The 24,434-nt window shown below is 47.2% G+C and overlaps 1 protein-coding gene across 3 annotated transcripts in view; it reads right to left on the bottom strand.

The window, feature by feature from the left end:
* Positions 1-24,434, bottom strand: part of LOC115171889 (protein sidekick-2) — a 346,069-nt gene that overhangs the window by 4,274 nt on the left and 317,361 nt on the right. For 2 of the 3 annotated variants that reach the window (XM_029729082.1, XM_029729085.1), the window contains 7 exons: positions 19,352-19,489; positions 15,720-15,881; positions 14,858-14,983; positions 14,511-14,675; positions 14,105-14,245; positions 9,179-9,344; positions 2,619-2,748 (listed from right to left, as the gene is read on the bottom strand). In XM_029729082.1, coding sequence (XP_029584942.1) covers positions 2,619-2,748; positions 9,179-9,344; positions 14,105-14,245; positions 14,511-14,675; positions 14,858-14,983; positions 15,720-15,881; positions 19,352-19,489 — 1,028 coding nt within the window. The remainder of the gene's footprint in view (positions 1-2,618; positions 2,749-9,178; positions 9,345-14,104; positions 14,246-14,510; positions 14,676-14,857; positions 14,984-15,719; positions 15,882-19,351; positions 19,490-24,434) is intronic. The other variant, XM_029729084.1, reaches the window with a different exon arrangement.

Raw genomic sequence — 24,434 nt, 5'->3', positions numbered from 1 at the left:
AGGGAGAACGCTGGGAGAACGCTGGGAAGAGAGGGAGAACGCTGGGAAGAGAGGGAGAACGCTGGGAAGAGAGGGAGAACGCTGGGAGAACGCTGGGAAGAGAGGGAGAACGCTGGGAAGAGAGGGAGAACGCTGGGAAGAGAGGGAGAACGCTGGGAAGAGAGGGAGAACGCTGGGAGAATGCTGGAAAGAGATGGAGAATGCTGGGAAGAGAGAGAACACTGGGAAGAGAGTGAGAATGCTGAGAAGAGAGGGGTTACGCTGGGAAGAGTGGGAACGTTGGGGAGAGAGGGGAGGGTATGGGACTCTGTCAACGGTAACATCTGTCTTCCAACACCCTGGCTGTCTGTGTTTGCAGCTACCTGTACAGCACAGTCACAACATTGTTCAACCCAACTCTGAATAAACACTGCTCTCTCTCCCAGGAGCCCCAAACTACTGTTATTCTACTCCCCTGCATGGCAGTCACTGTTTACCTGACACTAAGACAAATAAATGAACTGTCTCTTTCCTGCTGGAAACTACAACATCTGTCTGTCTAGCTGATAGACCATTGATACTGCTGAGGGTACAGGGGATAGGATGACACACACACACACACACACATTTAGATCTGTTGTTCTTTGGTAAGATAGAACAAGTTTAACTTGAAATGTTTTTGTTTGACCTGATCGTACAATGTGCTTACATATGTGACATCATGATTGCTGTGCACAAAGGAGCCAATTAGAAGGATGTATTGCTTTACAGCATGTTACTATTGAACCTTCTCAATGTCCCTGAACAGTCTGTTTCACTATTCTACATGCTACACCTGGGTTCTCATTGTATTTTGTTCCTTATTCTTGCTTGAGCTCTATATGATTGAGCTTAACAGGTGCAATGGAACCAACAGTATAGTCCTAAAAGTGCAAAACTCAGTCTGCTACACACTGACACGTCCAGTACCCCAGATTAACAAGACATTTCCTGTTTGAGTCTGAGAATGAACTGGTACTGAAGCCATGACAGGACAAGAGGGGTTGAGACATGAGAATCAGACCAATCCTTCCTTCCCATGGGATAAATAATAACTCATAAAAAGAGAGAGAGAGAGAGAGAGAGGGGGGATAGAGAGGGGGGAGAGAAAGAGAAAAACGGGGAGAGAGACAGAGAGACATAATGATAAATACGAAACTCAGAGTGGGAGGGAGAAATGTCAGTCATGTCAGCTATCTTATGTCAATAACAGGCCATTCTAGTTGGTGGTGACGCACTTGAAACTGACCCCTCGTACTGACAATATATTGGTTCTCACTTGAAACTGACCCCTCATACTGACAATGTATTGGTTCTCACTTGAAACTGACTCCTCGTACTGACAAAGTACTGGTTCTCACTTGAAACTGACCCCTCATACTGACAAAGTACTGGTTCTCACTTGAAACTGACCCCTCATACTGACAATGTATTGGTTCTCACTTGAAACTGACTCCTCGTACTGACAAAGTACTGGTTCTCACTTGAAACTGACCCCTCATACTGACAATGTATTGGTTCTCACTTGAAACTGACCCCGCATACTGACAATGTATTGGTTCTCACTTGAAACTGACCCCTCGTACTGACAAAGTACTGGTTCTCACTTGAAACTGACTCCTCGTACTGACAATGTATTGGTTCTCACTTGAAACTGCCCCCTCCTACTGACAATGTATTGGTTCTCACTTGAAACTGACCCCTCCTACTAACAATGTATTGGTTCTCACTTGAAACTGACCCCTCCTACTAACAATGTATTGGTTCTCACCAATTCTACATGAAGGTGAGAGGGTGAGGATATAACAAGACATGACAATAGTTAAAGACATTACAGCTCTCAGTGATCGCTAAACTCTGACAGAATTCAGCTCATGATGGGTTTATGTGCTGTACCTGTCGTCTACAGTAACTGTACCTGTCGTCTACAGTAACTGTACCTGTCGTCTACAGTAACTGAACCTGTCGACTACAGTAACTGTACTGTAGTCTACAGTAACTGTACCTGTAGTCTACAGTAACTGTACCTGTAGTCTACAGTAACTGTACCTGTCGTCTACAGTAACTGTACCTGTTGCCTACAGTAACTGTACCTGTCGTCTACAGTAACTGTACCTGTCGTCTACAGTAACTGTACCTGTAGTCTACAGTAACTGTACCTCTGAGTCTGATATCTCAGAGGGCTTCTCAGTGAGGCTGCTGTAATCTACAGTAACTGTACCTATAGGCTACAGTAACTGTACCTGTCGACTACAGTAACTGAACTTGTCGACTACAGTAACTGTACTGTAGTCTACAGTAACTGTACCTGTAGTCTACAGTAACTGTACCTGTAGTCTACAGTAACTGTACCTGTGAGTCTGATATCTCAGAGGGCTTCTCAGTCAGGCTGCTGTAATCTACAGTAACTGTACCTGTGAGTCTGATATCTCAGAGGGCTTCTCAGTCAGGCTGCTGTAATCTACAGTAACTGTATCTGTGAGTCTGATATCTCAGAGGGCTTCTCAGTCAGGCTGCTGTAATCTACAGTAACTGTACCTGTGAGTCTGATATCTCAGAGGGCTTCTCAATCAGGCTGCTGTAATCTACAGTAACTGTACCTGTGAGTCTGATATCTCAGAGGGCTTCTCAGTCAGGCTGCTGTTCTCTGCAGGGATCAGATCGTTATACTTGGTACTAACATCTTCATCAGAGTAGTGTAGACTGCCTGGACTGGGCCTCGGGGGAGACCTGGAGAGAGGAGGGGGAGAGAGGAGGGGGGAAAGAGAAAGGGGGAGAGGGAAAGAGAGAAAGAAAGACAAATACAGAGAGAGAGAAATTCAAGGTCAATTTTAAGTGTTAGACAACTTGGTATTGTTTCTCTGTTACAGTCTTATCTAACAGTTGGAAAGTCAAACACATCGTGAGTTTGACAGCATAGCCCAGTGACCATGACAGTTCTTTAAGTCACTTTGTTAGTGTCCTGAATAGAAAACATTCAGTGACCATCCTCAGTCATGTAGACTACAGAATGTCTTCTGCACTATTCAAGCTTGCTGCTCATAGAACTCCAAGTTCTCCCTTTCCATTAAGTTGATTGGCTCGGCCTGTTGGCTGTTTTCCATAATGTATTGTTGTTTGTTTCCTCAGTGCAGTCTCTTAGTCAGCCAGTCAGCCAGTCAGTCAGCTAGCTAGCCAGCCAGCCAGTCTGTCAGTGTAGTCAGTCAGCCAGACAGTCTGTCAGTGCAGTCAGTCAGTCAGTCTCGCTGTCAGTCTGTCTCTCTGCCAGTCTCTCTGTCAGTCAGTCAGTCAGTCAATCTCTCTGCCAGTCTCTCTGTCTGTCTGTCAGTCAGTCAGTCAGTCAGTCAGTCAGTCAGTCAGTCTTGAGGACAGCCTACAAAGTCTGTAGTAGGAACTCAAGCAGCCAAGACCAGCCTCCCTCCGGTTCCTCATTGACATTCTATGTGCATGTCAAGTTACACTTTATATAAGAGGTCAACACAACGCTGCTGCCTTAACATTCAACAGGCTTCCTTCTGCTTGTGTTCTGTTGAGTGTCAAGTTACACTTTATATAAGAGGTCAACACAACGCTGCTGCCTTGACATTCAACAGGCTTCCTTCTGCTTGTGTTCTGTTGAGTGTCAAGTTACACTTTATATAAGAGGTCAACACAACGCTGCTGCCTTGACATTCAACAGGCTTCCTTCTGCTTGTGTTCTGTTGAGTGTTTGTCACAGCGTCAGACAAAGGCCAGTTATTATTGGTCAGGACAGACCCTGCTCCTCTGGTCCTCTTGGCACAGATCTCCTCTGAGACACATGGAGCAGCTCTGTGAGAGTTCTTAGTGCACATGGCACCCTATGTTCCTTATAGTCCCTATATAGTGCACAACTTTAGACCAGAGCCTATGGTAAAAAGTAGTGCACTATATAGGGAATAGGGTGCCATTTGGATGCATCCAATGACATATATACAGTAGATGAAACACTGGAGCGCTGTTTTGAAGCCCCCACGCATCCATCTTGGCACTCCCCCAACCTAGTAAAAATAAACAACCTGTGGTATGGTTCTACTGGGCCTATTAGAGCTGGGGTAAACAACCTGTGGTATGGTTCTACTGGGCCTATCAGAGCTGGGGTAAACAACCTGTGGTATGGTTCTACTGGGCCTATCAGAGCTGGGGTAAACAACATGTGGTATGGTTCTACTGGGCCTATCAGAGCTGGGGTAAACAACATGTGGTATGGTTCTACTGGGCCTATCAGAGCTGGGGTAAACAACCTGTGGTATGGTTCTACTGGGCCATTATGGAGGAATGTGTTAGATGGCTGGAGGTCGGGGAGGGGGTGGGGACAGTGCTGGTCTCTTCCTGACTGAGGAGGCCCGGGACGGGGATCAAAGGAACCAGTGCTGCATCCTGCCTCCCTTCTCTCTGAAGTGCTCCAGTCGGGTGCAGCTTCGTTAACGACCGGCTGCCCTGAGAGGGAGAGGGTGGGGTGAGGGTGGAGGATGGGATGGAAGGAAGGAGGTAGAGAGGGAGAGAGGAGTAGAAGTGATGGGGGAAGGCAGGAGGGGAGGAATGAGGAAATGGCTAGGCAGTACTGATCAATTATTTAAACTCTCTCTTTACTATCGACTCTGAATTTTAAGTTGCTCCTTCATCACAACTTCCCTCCTCCTCATGTCCTCCACATTAGCCCAAATCCTTTTGTTGCCTTAACCCTTTCATAGACTACACTGTTATGTAATGTCTTCCAAACACCTTAGCCAATCTCAATGATTTAGCCATTTCATGTGGCCTATGTAAAGGTCCCCTTGTAACCTGGTACGTGAAAGATAGCACTGGAGACAGAGCCGTCATCAGTTTAATGTGGTTTAAATGGCTCTGCGGTACAAGCCGTGTCAGGCTCACCTCTTTTCCACCATGTTCAAATGATTCTAATCTCATATAAAGACAATGGCTGGTTTCTGTACTTCATTAGTATTTTGTACAGATTGACCTCACAAACCTATTTTCTTTGAGCTGTTGCAGCACGTCTCCGACGTTAAGCCCACGGATGTAAACTACTGATGTGAGGGAGCGAGAGAGACGGAAAGAGAAATGTAGAGAGAGAAATAAAGAGATAAAGATAGATAGAGAGGGAGCGTGGTCTAGACCTTCAGAGATACAAGCCCTACAGTAAACATCTCAGACCTCATCCTGGCCTTCAACAGAACAGACTACAGTAAACATCTCAGACCTCATCCTGGCCTTCAACAGAACAGACTACAGTAAACATCTCAGACCTCACCTGGCCTTCAACAGAACAGACTACAGTAAACATCTCAGACCTCATCCTGGCCTTCAACAGAACAGACTACAGTAAACATCTCAGACCTCACCTGGCCTTCAACAGAACAGACTACAGTAAACATCTCAGACCTCATCCTGGCCTTCAACAGAACAGACTACAGTAAACATCTCAGACCTCACCTGGCCTTCAACAGAACAGACTACAGTAAACATCTCAGACCTCATCCTGGCCTTCAACAGAACAGACTACAGTAAACATCTCAGACCTCACCTGGCCTTCAACAGAACAGACTACAGTAAACATCTCAGACCTCATCCTGGCCTTCAACAGAACAGACTACTGTAAACATCTCAGACCTCATCCTGGCCTTCAACAGAACAGACTACAGTAAACATCTCAGACCTCATCCTGGCCTTCAACAGAACAGACTACAGTAAACACCTCAGACCTCATCCTGGCCTTCAACAGAACAGACTACAGTAAACATCTCAGACCTCATCCTGGCCTTCAACAGAACAGACTACAGTAAACATCTCAGACCTCATCCTGGCCTTCAACAGAACAGACTACAGTAAACATCTCAGACCTCATCCTGGACTTCAACAGAACAGACTACAGTAAACATCTCAGACCTCATCCTGGCCTTCAACAGAACAGACTACAGTAAACATCTCAGACCTCATCCTGGCCTTCAACAGAACAGACTACAGTAAACATCTCAGACCTCATCCTGGCCTTCATCAGAACAGACTACAGTAAACATCTCAGACCTCATCCTGGCCTTCAACAGAATAGACTACAGTAAACATCTCAGACCTCATCCTGGCCTTCAACAGAACAGACTACAGTAAACATCTCAGACCTCACCTGGCCTTCAACAGAACAGACTACAGTAAACATCTCAGACCTCATCCTGGACTTCAACAGAACAGACTACAGTAAACATCTCAGACCTCATCCTGGCCTTCAACAGAACAGACTACAGTAAACATCTCCACAGATCTCACCTGGCCTTCAACAGAACATACATTACGATGGAGAAAATCAATGACCTAACAGATGTTTTTCTGCTTTATTTTATGTTCTTGATGACTGAGGGGCCCCTAGAAGGAAAGGGTCATTTTCCTTGACCTGCACTCCTGAAATAACTTTGTAATATGTGAACAGTGAACACGGTTAGTTACCCCAGTCATTGGCCATGAAAAGCAACCCAAAGGCCCTGGCCCTGGATCTATCTGTCTATTCATTGAGTTCAGACCTAATCAACAGAGAGAGAAGTCTTCCATGAGGATAATCTTTAAAGGGGTTTGTGTCCGGTGATCAGTCTGCCTTACCCCCTCTCCTTCCTCCTCTCTCCCTTGCCTTACCTCCCTCTCCTTCTTCCTCTCTCCCCCTGTCTTACCCCCCTCTCCTTCCTCCTCTCTCCCCCTGCCTTACCCCCGTCTCCTTCCTCCTCTCTCCCCCTCCTTTCGCCCCTCTCCTTCCTTCTCTCTCCCTTGCCTTACCTCCCTCTCCTTCCTCCTCTCTCCCCCTGTCTTACCCCCCTCTCCTTCCTCCTCTCTCCCCCTGCCTTACCTCACTCTCCTTCCTCCTCTCTCCCCCTGCCTTACCCCCGTCTCCTTCCTCCTCTCTCCCCCTCCCTTCGCCCCTCTCCTTCCTCCTCTCTCCCCCTGCCTTACCCCCCCCTCCTTCCTCCTCTCTCCCCTGCTCTACCCACTCTCCTTCCTCCCCTCCTCTCTCCCCCTGCATTACCCCCTTCTCCTTCCTCCCCCTCTTGCTGCCCTACCCTTTCTCCTTCCTCTCTCCTCCTGCTCTACCCTTTCTCCTTCCTCCCCTCCTCTCTCCCCCTGCCTTACACCCCTCTCCTTCCTCCCCCACCTCTCTCCCTGCCTGTGCTTCAATACAGACACCTCAGTCCTTCCACACAGATCAGAGAGAGAAAGCACAACAGAACATAACCCATGATGGAGCTGATGCTGTATGTATAATTGGTTCATTAGACTGTATAACAGCTAATCCATCACTCCATCCATCCTGTGGTTGTTATTGTCTGAAGATAAAGAGGCATGTTTCACCTGCAGTTGATCTCCTGATTAATCTTCTTCCTAATCAATAAGTATGCACTGAGCATGTGAGCTTTAATCTCAGCCATGACCCCTCAGAATGAGAGCTATAATCTCAGCCATGACCCCTCAGAATGAGAGCTTTAATCTCAGCCATGCCCCCTCAGAATGAGAGCTTTAATCTCAGCCATGACCCCTCAGAATGAGAGCTATTATCTCAGCCATGACCCCTCAGAATGAGAGCTATAATCTCAGCCATGACCCCTCAGAATGAGAGCTATAATCTCAGCCATGACCCCTCAGAATGAGAGCTATTATCTCAGCCATGACCCCTCAGAATGAGAGCTAATCTCTCAGCCATGATCCCTCAGAATGAGAGCTAATCTCTCAGCCATGACCCCTCAGAATGAGAGCTATTATCTCAGCCATGACCCCTCAGAATGAGAGCTTTAATCTCAGCCATGCCTCCTCAGAATGAGAGCTATTATCTCAGCCATGACCCCTCAGAATGAGAGCTTTAATCTCAGCCATGACCCCTCAGAATGTGAGCTTTAATCTCAGCCATGACCCCTCAGAATGAGAGCTATTATCTCAGCCTTGAACCCTCAAAATGAGAGCCTAATCTTAGCCATGACTCAGCCTCAGAATAGATGGTTTAATCTCAGCCATGAACCCTCAGAATGAGAGCTATAATCTCAGCCATGCCCCCTCAGAATGAGAGCTATAATCTCAGCCATGCCCCCTCAGAATGAGAGCTATAATCTCAGCCATGCCCCCTCAGAATGAGAGCTATAATCTCAGCCATGCCCCCTCAGAATGAGAGCTATTATCTCAGCCATGACCCCTCAGAATGAGAGCTATAATCTCAGCCTTGAACCCTCAGAATGTGAGCCTAATCTTAGCCATGACTCAGCCTCAGAATAGATGGTTTAATCTCAGCCATGACCCTCAGAATAGATGGTTTATTGTGAAACATGGGGCCATTTGGTAGCCTAGTAGTTAGAGCGTTGGGCCAGTAACTGAAATGTTGCAAGATCAAATCCCTGAGCTGACAATGTAAAAATCTGTCGTTCTGTCCCTGAACAAGGCAGTTAACCCACTGTTCCTAGGCCGTCATTGAAAATAAGAATTTGTTCTTAACTGACTTGCCTAGTTAAATAAAATAAAAACATGACCCTCAGAATAGATGGTTTACTGTGAAACATGACCCTCATAATAGATGGTTTACTGTCAAACATGACCCTCATAATAGATGGTTTACTGTGAAACATGACCCTCAGAATAGATGGTTTACTGTGAAACATGACCCTCAGAGTAGATGGTTTACTGTGAAACATGACCCTCATAATAGATGGTTTACTGTGAAACATAACCCTCAGAGTAGATGGTTTACTGTGAAACATGACCCTCATAATAGATGGTTTACTGTGAAACATGACCCTCAGAATAGATGGTTTACTGTGAAACATGACCCTCATAATAGATGGTTTACTGTGAAACATGACCCTCAGAATAGATGGTTTACTGTGAAACATGACCCTCAGAATAGATGGTTTACTGTGAAACATGACCCTCAGAATAGATGGTTTACTGTGAAACATGACCCTCAGAATAGATGGTTTACTGTGAAACATGACCCTCAGAATAGATGGTTTACTGTGAAACAGCATAATGCTTTAGAACTATTTGAGCTTTAGAAGAGAGTAGACTACAACAACAAATAGACGTCATGCAGAAATCATCTGTGTGTGTGTGTGTGAATTGACTGTGTGTGTGTGTGTGTGTGTGTGTGCGTGCGCGCATGTGTATGTGTGTTACTGACCGTGTGTAGATGCCGTTCTTGCGGCAGAAGGAGTTCTTGACTGACAGGCGTCTGTTGTTGAGTTCTAGGGCGGGGAAACGGCCCTCGTCCAGCCTGACCATCTCCCCATGGGACAGGGGCAGGGAGGTGCTGTTACTGTGGCTCCCTAGGTGGGGGTAAGATGACACTGGGAGAAGGTTAGTCCATTGTAGGGGCAGGGCACACACACAAGCTAAATGCCTTCTATGCTCGCTTCGAGGCAAGCAACACTGAACCATGCATGGGAGCACCAGCTGTTCCAGACGACTGTGTGATCACGCTCTCCATAGCCGATGTGAGTAAGACCTTTTAACTGGTTAACATTTACATTTACATTTACATTTAAGTCATTTAGCAGACGCTCTTATCCAGAGCGACTTACAAATTGGTGCATTCACCTATAATATCCAGTAGGACAACCACTTTACAATAGTGCATCTAAATCTTTTAAAGGGGAGGGGGGGTTAGAAGGATTACTTTATCCTATCCCAGGTATTCCTTAAAGAGGTGGGGTTTCAGGTGTCTCCGGAAGGTGGTGATTGGCTCCGCTGTCCTGGCATCGTGAGGGAGCTTGTTCCACCATTGGGGTGCCAGAGCGGCGAACAGTTTTGACTGGGCTGAGCGGGAACTGAGCTTCCTCAGAGGTAGGGAGGCGAGCAGGCCAGAGGTGGATGAACGCAGTGCCCTTGTTTGGGTGTAGGGCCTGATCAGAGCCTGAAGGTACGGAGGTGCCGTTCCCCTCACAGCTCCGTAGGCAAGCACCATGGTCTTGTAGCGGATGCGAGCTTCAACTGGAAGCCAGTGGAGAGAGCGGAGGAGCGGGGTGACGTGAGAGAACTTGGGAAGGTTGAACACCAGACGGGCTGCGGCGTTCTGGATGAGTTGTAGGGGTTTGATGGCACAGGCAGGGAGCCCAGCCAACAGCGAGTTGCAGTAATCCAGACGGGAGATGACAAGTGCCTGGATTAGGACCTGCGCCGCTTCCTGTGTGAGGCAGGGTCGTACTCTGCGAATGTTGTAGAGCATGAACCTACAGGATCGGGTCACCGCCTTGATGTTAGTGGAGAACGACAGGGTGTTGTCCAGGATCACGCCAAGGTTCTTAGCACTCTGGGAGGAGGACACAAGGGAGTTGTCAACCGTGATGGCGAGATCATGGAACGGGCAGTCCTTCCCCGGGAGGAAGAGCAGCTCCGTCTTTCCGAGGTTCAGCTTGAGGTGGTGATCCGTCATCCACACTGATATGTCTGCCAGACATGCAGAGATGCGATTCGCCACCTGGTTGTCAGAAGGGGGAAAGGAGAAGATTAATTGTGTGTCGTCTGCATAGCAATGATAGGAGAGACCGTGTGAGGATATGACAGAGCCAAGTGACTTGGTGTATAGCGAGAATAGGAGAGGGCCTAGAACAGAGCCCTGGGGGACACCAGTGGTGAGAGCACGTGGTGCGGAGACAGATTCTCGCCACGCCACCTGGTAGGAGCGACCTGTCAGGTAGGACGCAATCCAAGCGTGGGCCGCGCCGGAGATGCCCAGCTCGGAGAGGGTGGAGAGGAGGATCTGATGGTTCACAGTATCAAAGGCAGCAGATAGGTCTAGAAGGATGAGAGCAGAGGAGAGAGAGTTAGCTTTAGCAGTGCGGAGAGCCTCCGTGACACAGAGAAGAGCAGTCTCAGTTGAATGCCCAGTCTTGAAACCTGACTGATTAGGATCAAGAAGGTCGTTCTGAGAGAGATAGCAGGAGAGCTGGCCAAGGACGGCACGTTCAAGAGTTTTGGAGAGAAAAGAAAGAAGGGATACTGGTCTGTAGTTGTTGACATCGGAGGGATCGAGTGTAGGTTTTTTCAGAAGGGGTGCAATTCTCGCTCTCTTGAAGACGGAAGGGACGTAGCCAGCGGTCAAGGATGAGTTGATGAGCGAGGTGAGGTAGGGGAGAAGGTCTCCGGAAATGGTCTGGAGAAGAGAGGAGGGGATAGGGTCAAGTGGGCAGGTTGTTGGGCGGCCGGCCGTCACAAGACGCGAGATTTCATCTGGAGAGAGAGGGGAGAAAGAGGTCAAAGCACAGGGTAGGGCAGTGTGAGCAGGACCAGCGGTGTCGCTTGACTTAGCAAACGAGGATCGGATGTCGTCAACCTTCTTTTCAAAATGGTTGATGAAGTCATCCGCAGTGAGGGAGGAGGGGGGGGAGGGGGAGGAGGATTCAGGAGGGAGGAGAAGGTAGCAAAAAGCTTCCTAGGGTTAGAGGCAGATGCTTGGAATTTAGAGTGGTAGAAAGTGGCTTTAGCAGCAGATACAGAAGAGGAAAATGTAGAGAGGAGGGAGTGAAAGGATGCGAGGTCCGCAGGGAGGCGAGTTTTCCTCCATTTCCGCTCGGCTGCCCGGAGCTCTGTTCTGTGAGCTCGCAGTGAGTCGTCGAGCCACGGAGCAGGAGGGGAGGACCAAGCCGGCCTGGAGGATAGGGGACAGAGAAAATCAAAGGATGCAGAGAGGGAGGAGAGGAGGGTTGAGGAGGCAAAATCAGGAGATAGGTTGGAGAAGGTTTGAGCAGAGGGAAGAGATGATAGGATGGAAGAGGAGAGAGTAGCAGGAGAGAGAGAGCGAAGGTTGGGACGGCGCAATACCATCCGAGTAGGGGCAGAGTGAGAAGTTTTTGATGAGAGCGAGAGGGAAAAGGATACAAGGTAGTGGTCGGAGACTTGGAGAGGAGTTGCAATGAGATTAGTGGAAGAACAGCATCTAACATCTAACATTCACAAGGACGCAGGGCCAGACGGATTACCAGGACGCAGACTCAGAGCATGCGCTGACAAACTGGCAAGTGTTATCACTGACATTTTCAACCTCTCCCTAACCCAGTCTATAATACATACATGTTTCAAGCAGACCACCATAGTCCCTGTGCCCAGAAGGCCTACATGACCATCGCCCCAGAGCACTCACATCGGTAGCGGTGAAATGTTTTTTGAAAGGCTGGTCATGGCTCACATCAACACCATCAATGATTTAGCACTAAGGTTAATCAGCAGTCTCACTATAAAACCTTTATTGTTAGAGACTCTACTGAGGTGCCAGGCCCTGATCCAACAAAACAATGTTTTGACTGACCCACATGCCCAAATATATACCCTCATACACAGTATAAATCAATCAAATCAAATGTATTTATAAAGCCCTTCTTACATCAGCTGATGTCACAAAGTGCTGTACAGAAACCCAGCCTAAAACCCAAAACAGCAAGCAATGCAGGTGTAGAAGCACGGTGGCTAGGAAAAACTCCCTAGAAAGGCAGGAACCTAGGAAGAAACCTAGAGAGGAACCAGGCTATGACGGGTGGCCAGAACTCTTCTGGCTGTGCTGGGTGGAGATTATAACAGAACATGGCCAAGATGTTCAAATGTTCATAGATGACCAGCAGGGTCAAATAATAATAATCACAGTGGTTGTCGAGGGTGCAACAGGTCAGCACCTCAGGAGTAAATGTCAGTTGGCTTTTCATAGCCGATCATTCAGAGTATCTCTACCGCTCCTGCTGTCTCTAGAGAGTTGAAAAAAGCAGGTCTGGGACAGGTAGCACGTCCAGTGAACAGGTCAGGGTTCCCTAGCCGCAGGCAGAACAGTTGAGGTGTAGAGGCAGGGTTTAGGGGGCAGTGACCTCTCCTCTCTCTTCCTCCTGGCTGGTTAGTGTGACTCACCATGCTGGTGCTTGGTCCTGGTGGTGAGTTTGGACCACAGTAAAACAAACAACTTGTCAGTGGTACAAACGGCTGTGTTGCCAGTGGTGGCTGGGGGGTAGCTGGGGGTGCAGGCTCTAAAAGGGGCTCTTTGTGTCGCAGACAAACTCTGTCCTTGTCTCTCCTGGACCAGCCAAAGCCCTGTTGACCGACCCCTGACCCCTACAGAACCCCAGGACACTATAGGACCACTCTCAACACCACACTAAACACTAACGGGGCGTCCCCCTCTCTTTCTCTCCATCACTGTGAGTTCTAACAGGTTGTTATCAAGTGATTATTTTACTGGATTTGGACATCGGTGCTCCCACAAAAAATACAGAGGAGGAGCAGTGGCAGTCAACCCGTGATGCCAGAGTCCAACAGTGATGTAACCTGGGATGACTCAGCAGAGCGTCAGTCTGGCACTGTGGGGTTAGGGACAGAAGTCACACACAGTGTACTGACTGAATGACTATTGGCTTAAACATCAGAACAAACCCTGGACACTCACACTGGCAGATCGATACACATTCTTTCTAAACAGGGGACAATAATGACCTCTCATCTCTCATTCTCCTGTCTACCTGTGCTTATGCAAGGCACTTTGTGACAACTGTTACTGTTAAATGGGCTATAATTGAATTTGATAGTGCTTTTAGCTTGGTCTTATATTACAATGGTCATGCAGTATTTTTATAATTGTATAAATAGTTTTCAGATGTTCCAATCCCGACTGATGACTCTGGGCTATTCTCCTAACGGGCCAGCTTCTCAGACACAGATTAAGACTAGTCCTGGACTGAAAAGATAGATCAATGGTGAATCTCCATCGAAACATAATTATTTTGTCAAGGACTAGTCTTAAATCGGTGTCCGGGAAACCACCCCTCAAAAGTATCAATAACTTGGGAATGGAATGTTGGGAATGGAATGTTGGGAATGGAATGTTGAGAATGGAATGTTGAGAATGGAATGTTGGGAATGGAATGTTGAGAATGGAATGTTGGGAATGGAATGTTGGGAATGGAATGTTGGGAATGGAATGTTGAGAATGGACTGTTGGGAATGGACTGTTGGGAATGGAATGTTGGGAATGGAATGTTGGGAATGGACTGTTGGGAATGGAACAAAAAGTTGAAAGAAACATGAATCAGAGAGGACAGTTATACATGGAGCAGTTCTCTGTGTTGTCTACCTGAGTCAGCCTTCTTGGTGTACTTCTTACTCTGGCCCCTGATGATGAGGATGAAGACGAGGAGGAGGATGAAGATTAGGCCCACCAGAGCGATGACCACCAGGAACCACCACTCTTCATAGAAGGGAGACACTTTCTGGGCTGGAGATAAGAGTCACAAGAGAGCTAGATAACAGACATCTGTACCAAGAGGAAGAACACGTCACTAACTAAACCTATACTGTATGGGCTGGTTTCCCGGACCTAGATGGAGACAAGTACAGAATTAAAATGTAAGTCAAATAGAAATTCCACTGGTTAAAATAGTTTTTTGTCCTGGAATAGGCTCAATCCAGGTCTGGGAAAGGCATCCATATGTATGTTGTAATATTCAGACATGTATTATAACTAAGCAAGCATAACTAACCAGAGATAGAGGGTGAAGGAGCACTGGGGGAGCCATAGCCGTAGTCGTTGACCCCAATGACCCGGAAGTCATAAGTAACCCCTTCTCTCAGCATGTCCAGGTTCAGTGTGTATGATGTCACTTCCTTTGGAATGTCTTTGATGAGGATATCCCACAGTCCTTCATCTAGAGGGGAGCAGACAATACAGAGTGTTTGATTGAGCCTGCCTAAAGTCCCAGATGGGTGGGTTTTGCACTTTCACACTATTCCATTGGTTCCATTGGTTCCACTGGTTCCATTGGTTCCATTGGTTCCATTGGTTCAGTTGCACCAGGCAAGTCTAAGGTCTAATATCCCTTGGACTCACCAGAGGGCCTGGCCTCAATGACGTAGCGTGTAATGGGAGCTCGGCCTGGGTCTCCACTGGTCCAGTGTAAGGTGAGGGCCGTGCCGTACCAGGAGATAAAGGGTTCACCTGGAGGGCCTGGGGCTCCTGGAGGGGAGGGGTGGGGAGAGGAGAGGAGGGGGGGGGGGATGGGAGGGGTGGGGAGAGGAGGGGAGGAGTGGGGTGGGGAGGGGTGGGGAGAGGAGAGGAGGGGATGGGTAGGGAGAGGAGAGGAGAGGAGGGAAGGGGAGAGGAGGGGTGGAGTGGAGTGGGGAGAGGAGGGGATGGGTAGGGAGAGGAGAGGAGAGGAGAGGAGAGGAGAGGAGAGGAGAGGAGAGGAGAGGAGAGGAGAGGAGAGGAGAGGAGGGAAGGGGAGAGGAGGGGTAGAGTGGATTGGGGAGGGGATGGGTAGGGGGAGGAGGGGAGCAGGACAGGATATGTACATACTGTAATACGACAAACAGAGCACTGACAAAGCCAGCAGTAGGGAGAAAACATTTTTAACTTTTTTTAAACACGGAGGTACGAGCTGAACTTGTCCAATAAGAACACAGATCTTCATTTTCTGTTGCAAAACATCTAGCTACAGTGTTCCCTACTGAACACGACCTATGACCAGCCAGGCTACCTTCCCCTGGTCCAGTAATGATGTTAGCTGGACCAGAGATACTCTGTTACATACCTTCTCCTGGTCCAGTAGTGATGTTAGCTGGACCAGAGATACTCTGTTACATACCTTCTCCTGGTCCAGTAGTGATGTTAGCTGGACAAGAGATACTCTGTTACATACCTTTCCCTGGTCCAGTATTGATGTTAGCTGGACCAGAGATACTCTGTTACATACCTTCTCCTGGTCCGGTAGTGATGTTAGCCTCCATCTCCGGCCCGTAGGTGAGTGTCTTGGCCCGGATCCTGAAGTTATAGGTCACCCCGTCAGCCAGGTCCTTAATCTTCATCCACAGGGGGGTGCTGCCCTTCACGTCCACTGTGACTATCTTACTAACACCTGGAATGGAGCGGAGAGGAGACAGAGAGGAGTCAGTATAGAAATACAGGCTGGAGATACTGGAGGCTAGAAGCTACACAACATACACTAAATATACAGTGTCTTCGGAAAGTATTCAGACCCCTTGAATTTTTCATAGCCTTTTTCTAAAATGTATTAAATAAAAAAGAATCCTCAGCAATCTACACACAATACCCCATAATGACAAAGCGAAAACAAGTTTTTAGAATTTTTGCAAATTCATAAAAAATAAAAAATACTGAAATACCTTATTTTCATAAGTATTCAGACCCTTTGCTATGAGACTCGAAATTGAGCTCATTTGCATCCTGTTCCATTGATCATCCTTGAGATGTTTCTACAACTTGATTGGAGTCAACCTGTGGTAAATTCAATTGATTGGACATGATTTGGAAAGGCACACACCTGTCTATATAAAGGTCCCACAGTTGACAGTGCATGTCAGAGCAAAAACCAAGCCATGAGGTCGAAGGGATTGTCCGTAGAGCTCAGAGACAGGATTGGGTCGAGGCAGGGATCTGGGGAAGGGTACCAAAACATTTCTGCAGCATTGAAGGTCCCCCAGAACAGTTGCCTCCATTTTTCTTAAATGGAAGAAGTTTGGAACCACCGAGACTCTGTCTAGAGCTGGCCGCCCAGGCAAACTGAGCAATCGAGGGAGAAGGGCCTTGGTCAGGGAGGTGACCAAAAACCCGACGGTCACTCTGACAGAGCTCTAGATTTCCTTTGTGGAGATGGGAGAACCTTCCAGAAGGACAACCATCTCTGCAGCACTCCAGAGTGGCCAGACAGAAGCCATTCCTCAGTAAAAGGCACGACAGCCTTCTTGGAGTTTGCCAAAAGGCACCTAAAGACTCTTAGACCATGAGGAACAAGATTCTCTGGTCTGATGAAACCAAGATTTGCCTGAATGCCAAGAGTCACGTCTAAAGGAAACCTGGCACCATCCCTACGGTGAAGCATGGTGGTGGCAGCATCATGCTGTGGGGATGTTTTTCAGCGGAAGTGACTGGGAGACTAGTCAGGATCGAGGTAAAGATGAACGGAGCAAAGTACAGAGAGATCCTTAATTAAAACCTGTTCCAGAGCGCTCAGGACCTCAGACTGGGGCGAAGGTTCACCTTCCAACAGGACAATGACCCTAAGCACACAGCCAAGACAATGCAGGAGTGGCTTCGGGACAAGTCTCTGAATGTCCTTGAGTGGCCCCGCCAGAGCCCGGACGTGAACCGGATCTAACATCTCTGGACATCTGAAAATAGCTGTGTAGCGATGCTCCCCATCCAACCAGACAGAGCTTGAGAGGATCTGCAGAGAAGAATGAGAGAAACTCCCGAAATACAGGTGTGCCAAGCTGGTAGCATCATACCCAAGCAGACTCGAGGCTGTAATCGCTGCCAAAGGTGCTTCAACAAAGTACTGAGTAAAGGGTCTGAATAATTATGTAAATTTCAGTTGCTTATTTTAAATATATTTACAAAAATGTCTAAAATCTGTTTTTGCTTTGTCATTATGTCATTGTGTGTAGATTGATGAGTGAAAAAAATTAACAATTTAATCCATTTTAGAATAACGTAACACATGTGGAAGAAGTCAAAGGGTCTGAATACTTTCTGAATGCAATAGGCCACACACCACTATACATGGACAGACAAGCATACCTTTGCACACACTCAAGGACACACAAAACACACTAACACATGGACACACAACCTACATATCACACCTTTCCACCTCCCTACTGACTGTTCATGGTAGCACCTTTCCACCTCCCTACTGACAGTTCATGGTAGCACCTTTCCACCTCCCTACTGACAGACAGTTCATGGTAGCACCTTTCCACCTCCCTACTGACAGTTCATGGTAGCACCTTTCCACCTCCCTACTGACAGTTCATGGTAGCACCTTTCCACCTCCCTACTGACAGTTCATGGTAGCACCTTTCCACCTCCCTGCTGACAGTTCATGGTAGCACCTTTCCACCTCCCTACTGACAGTTCATGGTAGCACCTTTCCACCTCCCTACTGACAGTTCATGGTAGCACCTTTCCACCTCCCTACAGACAGTTCATGGTAGCACCTTTCCACCTCCCTACAGACAGTTCATGGTAGCACCTTTCCACCTCCCTACAGACAGTTCATGGTAGCACCTTTCCACCTCCCTACTGACAGTTCATGGTAGCACCTTTCTACCTCCCTACTGACAGTTCATGGTAGCACCTTTCCACCTCCCTACTGACAGTTCATGGTAGCACCTTTCCACCTCCCTACTGACAGTTCATGGTAGCACCTTTCCACCTCCCTACTGACAGTTCATGGTAGCACCTTTCCACCTCCCTGCTGACAGTTCATGGTAGCACCTTTCCACCTCCCTACTGACAGTTCATGGTAGCACCTTTCTACCTCCCTACTGACAGTTCATGGTAGCACCTTTCTACCTCCCTACTGACAGTTCATGGTAGCACCTTTCCACCTCCCTACTGACAGTTCATGGTAGCACCTTTCCACCTCCCTACTGACAGTTCATGGTAGCACCTTTCCACCTCCCTACTGACAGTTCATGGTAGCACCTTTCCACCTCCCTACTGACAGTTCATGGTAGCACCTTTCCACCTCCCTACTGACAGTTCATGGTAAATGAGCGTGAGTGTCCCTAATAAACAGATGTGACCTATCACTGCACCCCTCCAGATAGAGAGAAATGTTCCTCCACCATCCCAGACCCTGCTGTGCCTCTTTCTCTCCCACAAGGCTGACTGCTCTAGGGGCCAGATAGAACCCATTAGTGGCCAACAGGCCTGGGACCACAGAGGTTCTCTACCTCCCATTCCCAAACCATCACCCCTGTCTGTTCCTAATTACTAAGGAATCTGGATACCCAACCACACATACCAGCTATTATCTGGGTTTTCTCTCAACAGGAGAGAGAGGAAGTTGTAAACAAGCTGACTGCATGTGGCCACAGGGTTGGCATAGACCTACCCAGCTGTAACAGATTAGGACACCAATCTAAGACCATGGCAGCGGTGATGCTAGCTTATGACTGTAAATCATCTTACAGACTGATAGTAAACTATCTATCTATCTGGGTAGTTTAAAGGCATAACAAAGTAACTAACAGCCTTCCAGGCTTCAAGGCTCCAGAGGTTCTCACCGTCCATGGGTGTGTGAGTGTGTGTTTGTGTTTGTGTGTGTTTGTTTGTCTGTGTGTGCATGTTTGCGTGCGTGCGTGTGTGTGTGTGTGTATGTAAGTGTGTGTGTACCTCACCATCCATGAGCCTGTGTGTGTGTCAGTGTCTGTGTGTGTGCGTGTGCATAAGTTCATGTGTATGTGTGTTTTCTCACTATCAACACTCGTGAGTGTGTTTCTCACCATCCATGAGACTGTGTGTGTGTGTGTGTGTGTGTGTGCATGCGTTCATGTCTGTGTGTGTGTGTGTGTGTCTCACCATCAACAGGTGTGCAGGGCTCGTAGACCAGGCGGTAGCCCTCGATGATGCCGTTGGCCTGGCCTGGCTCTCCCCACGACATGTTGACTGACGTGGTGGTCAGCTCACTGAAGTGGAGGAAGCTGGGTCTACTGGGGGCTGGAGAGGAGGAGGAGGGGGAGGGAGAGGGAAGGAGGGAGAGGGAGGAGAGAGGAGAGGGAAAGAGAGAAACAGGAGAGGGAGAGGAGAGGAAGAGAGAGAGAAAGAGAGAGAGAGAGAGAGAGAGAGAAAGAGAGCCATGGTTAGGGAAGGACACTTAGGCTGGCGCACCATGGTCCTGTCAGGTCCTAGATCACGTGACAACTCCCTCCATCCGGGATATGCTGTTGTACAAGTCAAACACACTACTGAAAGCCTTATCTGGAAAGCCACTATGTGATTGAGTTTATATCCTGGCAGTCTGCTTCATTCATCAAAGTCATTATACTGAAGCAATACTAGTATTATTCTTGGGGACTGGGACAGATACAATCATCCATTCATCCCCTGACCTTCCAGAAGTCATGTGAGAATTCTGCATTAAATTGCCAAGGCTTGGGTTGGCTCCTCTCCCAGTTACCCTGCAGAGCAGAGAGGAGTGGGGAGCCAGAATATTCTGCAGTCTCTCTGTTTTAACTCCAGAGCCCTGCAGAGCAGAGAGGAGCGGGGAGCCAGAATATTCTGTGGTCTCCTCAGTACTTCATCCCCTCTGCCTCTCTCTGCAATGTCCCAGTCCTTCAAGAGGCCAGGTGGCCAGGCTGGCTGCGGGAAACACCAGAGGAATTCATTCTGTAAACTGATTCCCCTCTAGAAACCACAGAGGAGGTTTTAGTGTGTTTGTCTGCAGGGGGGTGACTGACTGAACACAGGCCTCTTTGTGTGTGTCAGTAGTGTGGCTGGACCTGGGTCAGAACAACCCAATCCACATGTGTCCCGATCCCTCTTCAGTACTAGGGTTGAATTGCGAGAACACGGTTACTGAGATTTACCGAGGGTTAAAATCAAATCAAATCAAATGTTATTTGTCACATGCGCCGAATACAACAGGTGTAGACCTAAACAGTGAAATGCTTACTTACAAGCCCTTAACCAACAATGCAGTCCTCTATATTTACCGCTCAAAACCACTCCATTTTCCCAGGATAAATAACTGCGATAAACCAGTAAATTATAATAAATAATTGACATGAACAGCATGACGTGAAATGGAACTGTTTAATGATATGCGTTGTCTAAATCTGGATTGTCTACGGCCTTCTCTCTGGTCACTGCATGATGACTCATCAACGCTCAGGCTGGGGACCGGCAGCCCATCTCAGTATGTAGACCTATCATCTCATGGTAACTTGTTGTTCTTGTGACAGGTAGGCCTACATTTGCTGCAGCACAGCCTACGCTACAGTAATATAATGACCGAATGCGTGTCTAATTTACCCATGTCCATCTGGCTTTCAGGGGTCACCTTGTTTTTTAATTGTAAAGATGTTTATTTTTTTTTGCAGCTGCAGTTTTAAAACTCTCAGATATAGTTGCTTTAGATCAGTGTACGAGACAGCACACTCTCACTGTCTTTCACTCTCAACCAATTCCATTCAAATGGCATCTAAAATACAGAATCCTGTTCTAGATTGATATATTGGCCCATATATAGATGGCCTAGCCTACGTCTTTCAGGAAATACATTTAGCCCCATATTTAGCTAATGAATGATGGGTGATGCATCATAAGCTTCTAACTTATAGCCTCGGTGTCTTACGCAAAACGCACACACCTGTGCTCCGCTGGCCTGTCTCCTTAAAGAACAGCCAGTAGAACTCACTGGTAGTTTGAAAGAAGAACAGCCAATAGAACTCACTGGTAGGCTGATAGAAGAATAGCCAATATAACTCACTGGTAGGCTGAAAGAAGAACAGCCAATATAACTCACTGGTAGTCTGAAAGAAGAGCAGCCAATATAACTCACTGGTAGTCTGAAAGAAGAGCAGCCAGTAGAACTCACTGGTAGTCTGATAGAAGAATAGCCAGTAGAACTCACTGGTAGTCTGATAGAAGAATAGCCAGTAGAACTCACTGGTAGTCTGATAGAAGAACAGCCAGTATAACTCACTGGTAGTCTGATAGAAGAACAGCCAGTAGAACTCACTGGTAGTCTGATAGAAGAACAGCCAGTAGAACTCACTGGCCGTCTGAAAGAAGAGCAGCCAGTAGAACTCACTGGTAGTCTGAAAGAAGAGCAGCCAGTAGAACTCACTGGCCGTCTGAAAGAAGAACAGCCAGTAGAACTCACTGGCCGTCTGAAAGAAGAACAGCCAGTAGAACTCACTGGCCGTCTGAAAGAAGAGCAGCCAGTAGAACTCACTGGTAGTCTGAAAGAAGAGCAGCCAGTAGAACTCACTGGTAGTCTGAAAGAAGAGTGAACGTGTGATGGCGGTAGGCTGTAGTAGTTATTTATTCAGACCCATAACCAACCACTCATTCTTCGTGAAGAGAAGTGAAAGCCCTCTGCATCTCATTCTAGTCCTGCATTATTCAAGGATGTGACTAGAATGATGAAGATAAGGACAATGAAATGTCTTTCATTTAACTGTTGAAAGCGAGGAAGGAATGAGGCAACACTAGAGAGTGAAAGAGGAGGAAGACTAATAACATTAGGGGAAATGTTATGAAAGGTATGTATGCGTCAGCCTAATAATTATACAAATAGGCCTTATTATATTTAAAAATTAAAATCTAATTCGCTAGCCTATTGTCACGTCCTGACCAGTAAAGGGGTCTTTTGTCATTGTAGTATGGTCAGGGCGTGGCAGGGGGTGTTTGTTTTGTGTTTTGGGGTTTTTGGTTTAGGGGATTTTGGTTTTAGTTTTCATTTTCTATGTTCCGTTTTCCAGGTTTGACCGAGTGTGGTTTCCAATCAGAGGCAGGTGTCTTTCGTTGTCTTTCGTTGATTGGAAGCCATACTTAGGCAGCCTGTTTTCCTTTGTGTTTTGTGGGTGGTTGTTTTTCATATAGTCCTTGTGTCCTTACGGAACTGTTGTTTGGCGTTGGTTTATTTTTGTTTAAGTATTCACTCGTAATAAAAAAGAAGATGAGCACGATACCCGCTGCGCCTTGGTCTGTCCCTTACGACGCCCCTGACACCTATACTTGGAACGTTGTAGTCTGCATGTGCTGCACCAGAATCACATGTTCTCTCCCTGCTTTATCATGGTTTGAACGAAGCGCGTAATTCCAGTCCGTATAATACAATACAGTATAGTAATACAGTATAATACAATACAGTACAGTAATACAGTATAATACAGTACAGTAATACAGTATAATACAATGCAGTAATACAGTATAATACAGTACAGTATAATACAATACAGTGCAGTAATACAGTATAATACAGTATAATACAATGCAGTACAGTAATACAGTTCACACTCAAAAATATTAGCCTACTGGAGCTAGTTTCATGTATTTACCCAAGAGAGCATATAGCTAACTACATCTATGGGCTTTATTTTTTATTTCTATCAAATCCAGACAGTATATGCTTCATATGCTTTTGAATAAATGTATGGCTTTGGTGGAAAATACTGGGTTACCCGGGAGAAAAGTGATTTATTCTCAGGATGAAACATTTGTAAAATACTGGGAAAATATTCAACCCTATACAGTACCATCCTCCTCTTCTTCCCCTCCTCCTCCTCTTCCTCTATAGAGTCATCAGGCTTCCATTCCACCCCTGTGATTTCCCCATGAAAACGTTAGTAGTAGCTGTCAAATCCTTAATAAGACTCAAAACCCCCCTCACCCCCTTGACTGTTAGTTCCCATATCCTGTGTCCAAACTTGTCCCATATATGTCCTATTTACTATAAGGGAAGGGGACAACATTGACGGTTACACAATCTGTATTGTGCAGTACGTGTCCCTGGTGTTGAATACCAGTGACTCAAGCTGACAGCTCTCATCCGTTTCTCCTGGAGTGGACACAGGGTCCTGAGAATATCCTTCAAACTGAATTGGGACTTGAGGACAGAGAGGACACAGGGTCCTGAGAATATCCTTCAAACTGAACTGGGACTTGAGGACAGAGAGGACACAGGGTCCTGAGAATATCCTTCAAACTGAACTGGGACTTGAGGACAGAGAGGACACAGGGTCCTGAGAACTTGAGGACAGAGAGGACACAGGGTCCTGAGAACTTGAGGACAAAGAGGACACAGGGTCCTGAGAATATCCTTCAAACTGAACTGGGACTTGAGGACAGAGAGGGCACAGGGTCCTGAGAATATCCTTCAAACTGAACTGGGACTTCAGGACAGAGAGGACACAGGGTCCTGAGAATATCCTTCAAACTGAATTGGGACTTCAGGAAAGAGATAGAGAGACACGAGTCGCACAGTTACAGTACAGATAGTTACACAGTGTGTAGTGCATACTACTGAGAACCACTGAGTCAGAGCTGAAAGCTCTCATCCGTTTCTCATGCAGTGCTACTGTGGCTGGAAACAGGGTATTGAGCATATCCTTCAAACGGGCACTTGAGAACATTGGAACAGTGAGTGGGAGAGCGGGAGATAGAAAGATACAGAAGAAGAGGGAGCCTCATTTTTTATTTAACTAGGCAAGTCCATTAAGAACAAATTCTTATTTTCAATGACGGCCTAGGAACAGTGGGTTAACTGCCTTGTTCAGGGGCAGAATGACAGATTTGTACCTTGTCAGCTCGGGGATTTGAACTTGCAACCTTTCGGTTACGAGCCCAACACTCTAACCACTAGGCTACCCTGGTGGTGGGTAGCACAGATACAGTAGTAGATGTGATGCAGTGCTGTTGGTCAGCCTCCTACTCTTACTGTAACTCTGTACTGTACTACTGACTGGCTCTAACCCAGTCGCTCTGGCTTAGAGCTCACCTGCTTGTTGAGAACGCCCTCTGGTGGGCAATACCACATATACTGTTGGTGGTGTGTCTGTGTGTGTCAGTGTGCATGTGTGTGTGTGTTAGTGTGTCCTTTACTGGCCAGCTGTATGTGTGTGTGTGTGTGTGTGTGTGTGTGTGTGTGTGTGTGTGT

The sequence above is a fragment of the Salmo trutta genome, chromosome 32, assembly GCF_901001165.1.
Source record: "Salmo trutta chromosome 32, fSalTru1.1, whole genome shotgun sequence".
NCBI classification, from domain to species: Eukaryota; Metazoa; Chordata; class Actinopteri; order Salmoniformes; family Salmonidae; genus Salmo; species Salmo trutta.
Note: the sequence above shows the minus strand (reverse complement) of the source record. Positions and strands in the feature narration are given on the sequence as shown.